The 12,383-nt window shown below is 39.2% G+C and overlaps 1 protein-coding gene across 4 annotated transcripts in view; it reads right to left on the bottom strand.

Annotated features, from left to right (window-relative positions):
• The window catches only part of LOC133547894 (myosin-IIIb-like), a 76,783-nt gene that overhangs the window by 41,378 nt on the left and 23,022 nt on the right, over positions 1–12,383 (bottom strand). For 2 of the 4 annotated variants that reach the window (XM_061893380.1, XM_061893376.1), the window contains 3 exons: positions 11,304–11,487; positions 7,559–7,579; positions 144–278 (listed from right to left, as the gene is read on the bottom strand). In XM_061893380.1, coding sequence (XP_061749364.1) covers positions 144–278; positions 7,559–7,579; positions 11,304–11,450 — 303 coding nt within the window. In that variant the 5' untranslated portion in view covers positions 11,451–11,487. Of the gene's footprint in view, positions 1–143; positions 279–5,281; positions 5,303–7,558; positions 7,580–11,303; positions 11,488–12,383 lie in introns of all 4 variants that reach the window. The other 2 variants (XM_061893378.1, XM_061893379.1) reach the window with 2 other exon arrangements.

Here is a 12,383-nt window from a genome sequence, read left to right as displayed (position 1 = left end):
CTGCGGAGGGAACAGGAATTTAGCACTTTACATTACGGCTTATGATGTACACCCTCCTTAAAAGACAATTCATCTCAAATGTGGGGAATTTCTGGCTGTATTTTGAAAAAGTAAAAGCATGACAGGAAATAAAACACACTCACCTCTAGCACCAGCCAAAGTTGTCCGCCTGATACATTTTCAGACTTGTAAAACATGCCGTAAAACTTCACCACATTGGGGTGGTTGGACAGAGACCTGAAGATGTTGTATTCGGCCTCTATCTCCTCATCCACATCCTTCAGGACACACCAGAATATGAGAGAGAATCATTGCATGGCGGTGTAAATTGTGTTTATTCACTACTGTTGCTTTTCCACTGCTTGTCACTTCCAGGAAGCAGCAAAAAGTCTAGTGCATTAGACAGATCAGATCAAAACTAACACGCTAATAAATAATAAAACATAGAATAATGAAGAGGGCAGCAAAAAAGGAACTTTGAATTAAAATAAAGACTAGGAAGTACAATACAGGTATATTAATACTGCAGCATCCAAAAGTAAGGCACAGCAAATAGGTTGTGGTAGTGTTATTGTTGGCTCATTTCTAGCTGTGCACTCAAATGCAGCAATATTAAAAATGTACGACTAACTGTACATATACATTCACTGTACAAACATACATATACGCATATTGTACAAACTTACATATACACATACATGTACATATACATTCACTGTACAAACATACATATACACATACTGTACATATACATTCACTGTACAAACATACATGTACACATACATGTACATATACATTCACTGTACAAACATACATATACGCATACTGTACAAACTTACATATACACATACTGTACATATACATTCACTGTACAAACATACATATACACATACATGTACATATACATTCACTGTACAAACATACATATACACATACTGTACATATACTTTCACTGTACAAACATACATGTACACATACTGTACAAATACATTCACTGTACAAACATACATATACACATACTGTACATATACATTCACTGTACAAACATACATATACACATACATGTACATATACATTCACTGTACAAACATACATATACACATACATGTACATATACATTCACTGTACAAACATACATATACACATACTGTACATATACATTCACTGTACAAACATACATATACACATACATGTACATATACATTCACTGTACAAACATACATATACACATACTGTACATATACACATACTGTACATATACATTCACTGTACAAACATACATATACACATACTGTACATATACTTTCACTGTACAAACATACATGTACACATACTGTACATATACATTCACTGTACAAACATACATATACACATACATGTACATATACATTCACTGTACAAACAAACATACATATACTGTACATATACATTCACTGTACAAACATACATGTACACATACTGTACATATACATTCACTGTACAAACATACATATACACATACATGTACATATACATTCACTGTACAAACATACATGTACACATACTGTACATATACATTCACTGTACAAACATACATATACACATACTGTACATATACCTTCACTGTACAAACATACATATACACATACTGTACATATACATTCACTGTACAAACATACATGTACACATACTGTACATATACATTCACTGTACAAACATACATATACACATACATGTACATATACATTCACTGTACAAACATACATGTACACATACATGTACATATACATTCACTGTACAAACATACATATACACATACATGTACATATACATTCACTGTACAAACATACATATACACATACTGTACATATACCTTCACTGTACAAACATACATATACACATACTGTACATATACTTTCACTGTACAAACATACCAACCCCGTTTCCATATGAATTGGGAAATTGTGTTAGATGTAAATATAAACAGAATACAATGATTTGCAAATCCTTTTCAAGCCATATTCAGTTGAATATGCTACAAAGACAACATATTTTATATTCAAACTGATAAAAAAAAAAAAAATTGTCTTTGCTACCTGTCGGGTCGTATCTTGATGTGTCAATGCAGCGTTGCGGTAAGCTATGTTTGATAGCGGTTTTTAGCGTACTGTCTTTTGTTCCCTGCTTCCGTTTTGTTTTTTAAGTACAAGTACAACTTCTGTTTTCCATGCTAAAGTTCCTTTTTGTTTTCTAGCTCCCATGCTAGCTCTCTTAGTTTGTTATCCGCCCACGTGCGTGCTTTTTGTTTGTACCCTTTGTTTGGTTTTGTCTTAGTATTTTAATTAGGGATGCACCGATTAATCGGTAACCGAATATATTCGGCCGAATATGGCAAAAAAAGCCACATTCGGCCTTTGGTGGAATGAGTTAAAAACAAGGCCGAATAGTGGCGTGTGACGCAAGTTTTGGACGCAATCAACCAACGTGCAGTGACGTGTTGTGTACCTGTATAAGTGTATGAGGTTACAAGCACACACTTAATTGAGATTTACTTGAGCCTTCTGATTACATTATTAGCATATCTACTGTGGCTAAGCAGACTTTTGCTAAAAGGACAATAATTCATTCGGGTCTCCCCATGTCTAGCATTAAAAGATTACAGTTGGTACAAAATGCGGCTGCTAGACTTTTGACAAGAACAAGAAAGTTTGATCACATTACGCCTGTACTGTATATACCTTTATATACATATATACATACATATATACCTATACTGTATATACCTTTATATACATATATACATACATATATACCTATACTGGCTCACCTGCACTGGCTTCCTGTGCACTTAAGATGTGACTTTAAGGTTTTACTACTTACGTATAAAATACTACACGGTCTAGCTCCATCCTATCTTGCCGATTGTATTGTACCATATGTCCCGGCAAGAAATCTGCCTTCAAAGGACTCCGGCTTGTTAGTGATTCCCAAAGCCCAAAAAAAGTCTGCGGGCTATAGAGCGTTTTCCGTTCGGGCTCCAGTACTCTGGAATGCCCTCCCGGTAACAGTTCGAGATGCCACCTCAGTAGAAGCATTTAAGTCTCACCTTAAAACTCATTTGTATACTCTAGCCTTTAAATAGACTCCCTTTTTAGACCAGTTGATGTGCTGTTTCTTTTCTTTTTCTTCTATGTCCCACTGTCCCCTGTGGAGGGGGTCCGGTCCGATCCGGTGGCCATGTACTGCTCGCCTGTGTATCGGCTGGGGACATATCTGCGCTGCTGATCCGCCTCCGCTTGGGATGGTTTCCTGCTGGCTCCGCTGTGAACGGGACTCTCGCTGCTGTGTTGGATCCGCTTTGGACTGGACTCTCGCGACTGTGTTGGATCCATTGTGGATTGAACTTTCACAGTATCATGTTAGACCCGCTCGACATCCATTGCTTTCCTCCTCTCCAAGGTTCTCATAATCATTATTGTCACCGATGTCCCACTGGGTGTGAGTTTTCCTTGCCCTTATGTGGGCCTACCGAGGATGTCGTGGTGGTTTGTGCAGCCCTTTGAGACACTAGTGATTTAGGGCTATATAAGTAAACATTGATTGATTGATTGATTGATTTGTTGTTGGTTTATCCACTTTAATGCACTTTATTTTTTTTTGGAATGCATGTTTTGTTTGAAGGCCTAATATAAATGAAAAACTTTGTGCTTTTTTTCAAAAGCAAAGGCTACTGGAATATCAAAAAAATGTCAACATTCAATAAAAAAATACTTTATTTGAAAAACATGTCGAAATATTTATTCTAGGCTATTTCTGCAATATAAAAACAATTGTGAAAAACTGCATTCATTATTCGGTATTCGGCCAAGCGTTTAAGTTTTATTCGGCTTCGGCCACAAATTTTCATTTCGGTGCATCCCTAATTTTAATTAAATCATGTTTACTTACAAAATGCCTGCCTCCTTCTCTGCATCTTGGGGTTCGTCAACAAAAAACTTTGACACACACACATTACATTGATTGATTGATTGATTGATTGATTGGAACTTATATTAGTAGATTGCACAGTACAGTACATATTCCGTACAATTGACCACTAAATGGTAACACCCGAAAAAGTTTTTCAACTTAAGTCGGGGTCCACCTTCATCAATTCATGGTTGCACCTCAAGTCAAACTGACACCCAGACTACAAAGTCCTTATCACACGGACAAGAGAGCAGGTTTACAGGTGAGATATCAGCTGAATTTTAAAAGTCACATTAAGAAAATGTGTAAAACCCTGAATGCAAACATAGGCAGTTTTATGATAAGAAACTGCTTAACTCTCAGCTGTGGTTTTACTTTTATGAATTTAATGATCATTTCACACATCTCTTATGGCTTAACTGCATGGTCCCAGGTCATCATTTAAGACCATTGAGTGTCTCTATAACCACGCCCTGAAAGTCAGAGACAAGAAGAGTATACCGTATCATCATTGCCAAATTTTTACCAAAAACAATATTTTAAGTTTTACTAGTTTTATTTTGTTAAACACAGACAAACTGTTTTTTAAATGCTTGGATAACTCTGCAAGGCAATTACAAGACAGCAAAGTGGTAGCAGATCTACCAGCCGAGCAAGGTCAAAAGGCAACTCTTGCGTTTCATTCCGTAGAAAATCTTTTGCCCAGACTGCCTTTTCAATAAAAGGAGCACAACTGTGGAACTCTCTACCGGACACCTTGAAAAGTATACCTGCACTCGTCACTTTCAAAAAACAAACACAATTGTGGCTAGTTGAGCAACAATCGTGTTCCTATGATTAGTTTTTTTCTCATTTTTACTAATTGGTTCTTATCTAGTTTGCACTTTGTCTGTGTTATTCTCATTATTATTGGCTTTTATGTAGATTACACTTTGTCTGTATTATTATTATTATCATTAATATCGACTGCTCTTTGCCTCATTCTTTTTATTTTCCTATTTTAATGATGTTAGATCTGTGTTGTTGTTGTTGGGGACAAGTGTTTAGCTACAAACACTATGATGCATACATTGGAAAACTGTTTCAGATATCTACGTTTCTGTATCTGTCCCTATTTCAAATAAACCTTATATACAGTATATATATATATATATATATATATATATATATATATATATATATAGAGCCAAAACAGGGCTTACCACTTTTGCGTAAGTCTTGGAATTACAAGTAACATGGCATGAAAACAACTGAAAAAGGGGAGACGAGACATCGATGGATACTATGGATCACCAGGGAGAACACAACTCCACCAAGACCGGAGAAGACTTACTCTGTTGGAGTGCCTCGTATGCTGAAACAGGTCAGTTTCAAAAGTCAGCTACAAATTGCAATTTTAAATTTCCCGCGGAGTATCCTATTGAAAACGTCGCGGTATGATGACGTCACCGGTTGTGGCGGACATTTTTTTCCCGCACGATCCAAGCTATAAGTAGTCTGCTTTAATCGCATTATTACACAGTATTCTGGACTTCTGTGCAACTGAATCTTTTGCGATTTGTTCAATTAATAATGGAGACATCAAAGAAGAAAGATGTAGGTGATAAGCAGTGTATTGCGGCCGCCTTTAGCAACACAAACACAGCCGGTGTTTCCTTGTTTACATTCCCGAAAGCTGACGGTGAAGCTTTACTACGGAACAGAGATGTCAAGCGAACACGGTTGGATTGGACCGCAGGAATCATTTCGAAAGATCGTGTTTCGAAGAGGGTCCCTTGCGAAGGGCAGAGATGGGCATTTTTAGTTTATCCATCCATCCATTTTCTATCGCTTATTCTCTTTTGGGGTTGCGGGGGGCGCTGGCGCCTATCTCAGCTACAAATTGCAATTTTAAATTTCCCGCAATATATATATATATATATATATATATATATATATAGAGCCAAAACAGGGCTTACCACTTTTGCGTAAGTCTTGGAATTACAAGTAACATGGCATGAAAACAACTGAAAAAGGGGAGACGAGACATCGATGGATACTATGGATCACCAGGGAGAACACAACTCCACCAAGACCGGAGAAGACTTACTCTGTTGGAGTGCCTCGTATGCTGAGACAGGTCAGTTTCAAAAGTCAGCTACAAATTGCAATTTTAAATTTCCCGCGGAGTATCCTATTGAAAACGTCGCGGTATGATGACGTCACCGGTTGTGGCGGACATTTTTTTCCCGCACGATCCAAGCTATAAGTAGTCTGCTTTAATCGCATTATTACACAGTATTCTGGACTTCTGTGCAACTGAATCTTTTGCGATTTGTTCAATTAATAATGGAGACATCAAAGAAGAAAGATGTAGGTGATAAGCAGTGTATTGCGGCCGCCTTTAGCAACACAAACACAGTCGGTGTTTCCTTGTTTACATTCCCGAAAGCTGACGGTGAAGCTTTACTACGGAACAGAGATGTCAAGCGAACACGGTTGGATTGGACCGCAGGAATCATTTCGAAAGATCGTGTTTCGAAGAGGGTCCCTTGCGAAGGGCAGATGATGGGCATTTTTAGTTTATCCATCCATCCATTTTCTATCGCTTATTCTCTTTTGGGGTTGCGGGGGGCGCTGGCGCCTATCTCAGCTACAAATTGCAATTTTAAATTTCCCGCAATATATATATATATATATATATATATATATAGAGCCAAAACAGGGCTTACCACTTTTGCGTAAGTCTTGGAATTACAAGTAACATGGCATGAAAACAACTGAAAAAGGGGAGACGAGACATCGATGGATACTATGGATCACCAGGGAGAACACAACTCCACCAAGACCGGAGAAGACTTACTCTGTTGGAGTGCCTCGTATGCTGAGACAGGTCAGTTTCAAAAGTCAGCTACAAATTGCAATTTTAAATTTCCCGCGGAGTATCCTATTGAAAACGTCGCGGTATGATGACGTCACCGGTTGTGGCGGACATTTTTTTCCAGCACGATCCAAGCTATAAGTAGTCTGCTTTAATCGCATAATTACACAGTATTCTGGACTTCTGTGTAACTGAATCTTTTGCGATTTGTTCAATTAATAATGGAGACATCAAAGAAGAAAGATGTAGGTGATAAGCAGTGTATTGCGGCCGCCTTTAGCAACACAAACACAGCCGGTGTTTCCTTGTTTACATTCCCGAAAGCTGACGGTGAAGCTTTACTACGGAACAGAGATGTCAAGCGAACACGGTTGGATTGGACCGCAGGAATCATTTCGAAAGATCGTGTTTCGAAGAGGGTCCTTTGCGAAGGGCAGAGATGGGCATTTTTAGTTTATCCATCCATCCATTTTCTATCGCTTATTCTCTTTTGGGGTTGCGGGGGTCGCTGGCGCCTATCTCAGCTACAAATTGCAATTTTAAATTTCCCGCAATATATATATATATATATATATATATATATATATATATATATATATAGAGCCAAAACCGGGCTTACCACTTTTGCGTAAGTCTTGGAATTACAAGTAACATGGCATGAAAACAACTGAAAAAGGGGAGACGAGACATCGATGGATACTATGGATCCCCAGGGAGAACACAACTCCACCAAGACCGGAGAAGACTTACTCTGTTGGAGTGCCTCGTATGCTGAGACAGGTCCGTTTCAAAAGTCAGCTACAAATTGCAATTTTAAATTTCCCGCGGAGTATCCTATTGAAAACGTCGCGGTATGATGACGTCACCGGTTGTGGCGGACATTTTTTTCCCGCACGATCCAAGCTATAAGTAGTCTGCTTTAATCGCATAATTACACAGTATTCTGGACTTCTGTGTAACTGAATCTTTTGCGATTTGTTCAATTAATAATGGAGACATCAAAGAAGAAAGACGTAGGTGATAAGCAGTGTATTGCGGCCGCCTTTAGCAACACAAACACAGCCGGTGTTTCCTTGTTTACATTCCCGAAAGCTGACGGTGAAGCTTTACTACGGAACAGAGATGTCAAGCGAACACGGTTGGATTGGACCGCAGGAATCATTTCGAAAGATCGTGTTTCGAAGAGGGTCCCTTGCGAAGGGCAGAGATGGGCATTTTTAGTTTATCCATCCATCCATTTTCTATCGCTTATTCTCTTTTGGGGTTGCGGGGGGCGCTGGCGCCTATCTCAGCTACAAATTGCAATTTTAAATTTCCCGCAATATATATATATATATATATATATATATATATATATATATATATATATATATATATATATATATATATATAGAGCCAAAACAGGGCTTACCACTTTTGCGTAAGTCTTGGAATTACAAGTAACATGGCATGAAAACAACTGAAAAAGGGGAGACGAGACATCGATGGATACTATGGATCACCAGGGAGAACACAACTCCACCAAGACCGGAGAAGACTTACTCTGTTGGAGTGCCTCGTATGCTGAGACAGGTCAGTTTCAAAAGTCAGCTACAAATTGCAATTTTAAATTTCCCGCGGAGTATCCTATTGAAAACGTCGCGGTATGATGACGTCACCGGTTGTGGCGGACATTTTTTTCCCGCACGATCCAAGCTATAAGTAGTCTGCTTTAATCGCATAATTACACAGTATTCTGGACTTCTGTGTAACTGAATCTTTTGCGATTTGTTCAATTAATAATGGAGACATCAAAGAAGAAAGATGTAGGTGATAAGCAGTGTATTGCGGCCGCCTTTAGTGGGGGGCGCTGGCGCCTATCTCAGCTACAAATTGCAATTTTAAATTTCCCGCAATATATATATATATATATATACATAGAGCCAAAACAGGGCTTACCACTTTTGCGTAAGTCTTGGAATTACAAGTAACATGGCATAAAAACAACTGAAAAAGGGGAGACGAGACATCGATGGATACTATGGATCACCAGGGAGAACACAACTCCACCAAGACCGGAGAAGACTTACTCTGTTGGAGTGCCTCGTATGCTGAGACGGGTCAGTTTCAAAAGTGTCAGTTTGTGCTCTTTATGTCACAACAACACAAGTTTATTCTGGTATTTCAGGGTTGTTTCATACTAGGGATGTGCCGATCAATCTGACAATTTTCGTGACAAATTATGTGATCGCCATGGCTGAGTCATGCATTTCATTGCCAATCCCAAAAGCCGATCCCCTCTGGCTGAAATTGTATTCATCATTCATTCGTATCTTACGCACTGTATCGTTAACAAGTACATTATCACTGGAGGATGAGGCTGAACATATTACACACAGAGGAAGAGTAAAATGAATGTGTTTAAATATTGTGTTGATGTTGTAAAACTTTCAAAAGCACTCAGCAAAAATACGTAACAAATGTACAGTTAATACTTGTGAATGATATCACTGTTGGTATCAGCCAATCTCACTCCTGGACGATCAGTATTTGCAGCATAAAACCCTGATCGGAACATCCCGAGTTCTTACAACAATAATACGATTAAAATATTTTGCTGGTTACTATCAATACTACAAACACTGTTTCCATATGAGTTGGGAAATTGTGTTAGATGTAAATATAAACAGAATACAATGATTTGCAAATCCTTTTCAAGCCATATTCAGTTGAATATGCTACAAAGACAACATATTTCAAACTCATAAACATTTTTTTTTTTTTTGCAAATAATCATTAACTTTATAATTTGATGCCAGCAACACGTGACGAAGAAGTTGGGAAAGGTGGCAATAAATACTGATAAAGTTGAGGAATGCTCATCAAACACTTATATGGAACAGGTGGGTGCCATGATTGGCTATAAAAGCAGCTTCCATGAAATGCTAAGTAATTCACAAACAAGGATGGGGTGAGGGTCACCACTTTGGAAGCAAATTGTCGAACAGTTTAGAACAACATTTCTCAACGAGCTATTGCAAGGAATTTAGGGATTTTACCATCTACGGTCCGTAAAATCATCAAAATGTTCAGAGAATCTGGAGAAATCACTGCACGTAAGCGATTATATTACGGACCTTTGATCCCTCAGGCGGTACTGCATCAAAAAACAGACATCAGTGTGTAAAGGATATCACCACATGGGCTCAGGAACACTTCATAAAACCACTGTCAGTAACTACAGTTGGTCGCTACATCTGTAAGTGCAAGTTAAAGCTCTACTATGCAAAGCGAAAGCCATTTATCAACAACACCCAGGAACGCCGGCGGCTTCGCTGGGCCCGAGCTCATCTAAGATGGACTGATGCAAAGTAGAAAAGTGTTTTGTGGTCTGACGAGTCCACATTTCAAATTATATTTGGAAACTGTGGATGTGGTGTCCTCCGGAACAAAGAGGAAAATAACCATCCGGATTGTTATAGGCGCAAAGTTCAAAAGCCAGCATGTGTGATGGTATGGGGGTGCATTAGTGCCCAAGGCATGGGTAACTTACACATCTGTGAAGGCACTATTAATGCTGAATGGTCCATACAAGTTTTGGAGCAACATATGTTGTCATCCAAGCAACGTTATCATGGACGCCCCTGCTTATTTCAGCAAAACAATGCAAAGCCACGTGTTACAACAGCGTTGCTTCGTAGTAAAAGAGTGTGGGTACTTTCTTGGCTTGCCTGTAGTCGAGACATGTCCCCCATCAAAAATGTCTGGCGCATTATGAAGCGTAAAATACGACAACAAGACCCCGGACTGTTGAACAACTGAAGCTCAACATAAAACAAGAATGGAAAGAATTCCACTTTCAAAGCTTCAAGAATTAGTTTCCTCAGTTCCCAAACATTTATTGAGTGTTGTTAAAAGAAAATGTGAGGTAACACAGTGGTGAACATGCCCTTTCCCAACTACTTTGGCACGTGTTGCAGCCATGAAATTCAAAGTTAATTATTATTTGCAAAAAAAAAAAAAGGTTTTTGAGTTTGAACATCAAATATGTTGTCTTTGTAGCATATTCAACTGAATATGGGTTGAAAAGGATTTGCAAATCATTGTATTCTGTTTATATTTACATCTAACACAATGTCCCAACTCATATGGAAACGGGGTTGTACTATCAATTATTATTACTACTCTCTAGAAAAAGGGAAGCGCAGTGTCATTGTGAAGTCTCATGATTCCTCGTTCAAAAAATGTAATCTAGATATTTGAACAGGTTCAACAAACTAGAAGACGACAAACATATATTTCAGCCTCCTTACATCGGTGGACTTGTTTATTACTAACTTTAAGGGGCGCTTTGGGGCTTAACACAATTAATTACTTACATTTAATAAAAGTCACAATAGACAGTTAGGTAACATTCCAGGTGGTATTTGCTAGTAATGTTTTACAACTACACAATATATTTGAAATATAGCAGCTGACCATAAATCCTTCTTAAGAATGCATCGATGTGACTTACATTGATGGGGTCCAGCACTTTGACTGCCGCCTGACTTCCATCCTTCTTGTTGGTCACTCTGTAGACTTTCCCATACGTGCCTTTACCGATGGTCTCCACTATGTCCCAGTTAGCCGATGGGTCTCCAAGGTTCTCCAAGCTAATCATGCTGGACTTGTAAGGATAAACTCCATACAATGACCGACTGGAGGATAAGAGTAGAAACAGAGTGAAGTGGAACCTTGACTTAAATGATAAATGGGTTGTACTTGTATAGCGCTTTTCTACCTTCAAGGTACTCAAAGCGCTTTGACACTACTTCCACATTTACCCATTCACACACACATTCACACACTGATGGAGGGAGCTGCCATGCAAGGCGCTAACCAGCACCCATCAGGAGCAAGGGTGAAGTGTCTTGCCTTCGGGTTGCCCACGGCTACTCTCCCGCTGCGCCACGCTTACTTTCGACAGATGCACATTTGATTTCAACGATGGTGGTGCATCTTTAAGTTTAACTTCACTGCTCGAGTCCACCATGTTAGCGCCTAGTTAGTTTTTTTTCTTCTGTAACTTATGCTTTGGCAAATTTTCAGCCACTCATGTCCCGTCCCTACTGTGGATCAATCAATCAATCAATCAATGTTTACTTATATAGCCCTAAATCACTAGTGTCTCAAAGGGCTGCACAAACCACCACGACATCCTCGGTAGGAAAACTCACACCCAGTGGGACATCGGTGACAATAATGACTATGAGAACCTTAGAGAGGAGGAAAGCAATGGATGTCGAGCGGGTCTAACATGATACTGTGAAAGTTCAATCCACAATGGATCCAACACAGTCGCGAGAGTCCAGTCCAAAGAGGATCCAAGACACAGCAGCGAGAGTCCCGTTCACAGCGGAGCCAGCAGGAAACCATCCCAAGCGTAGGCGGATCAGCAGCGCAGGGATGTCCCCAGCCGATACACAGGAGAGCAGTACATGGCCACCGGATCGGACCGGACCCCCTCCACACGGGAGAGTGGGACATAGAAGAAAAAGAAAAGAAACGGCAGATCAACTGGTCTAAAAAGGGAGTCTATTTAAAGGCTAGAGTA

This window comes from Nerophis ophidion, unplaced genomic scaffold (genome assembly GCF_033978795.1).
Source record: "Nerophis ophidion isolate RoL-2023_Sa unplaced genomic scaffold, RoL_Noph_v1.0 HiC_scaffold_246, whole genome shotgun sequence".
NCBI lineage: Eukaryota > Metazoa > Chordata > Actinopteri > Syngnathiformes > Syngnathidae > Nerophis > Nerophis ophidion.
Note: the sequence above shows the minus strand (reverse complement) of the source record. Positions and strands in the feature narration are given on the sequence as shown.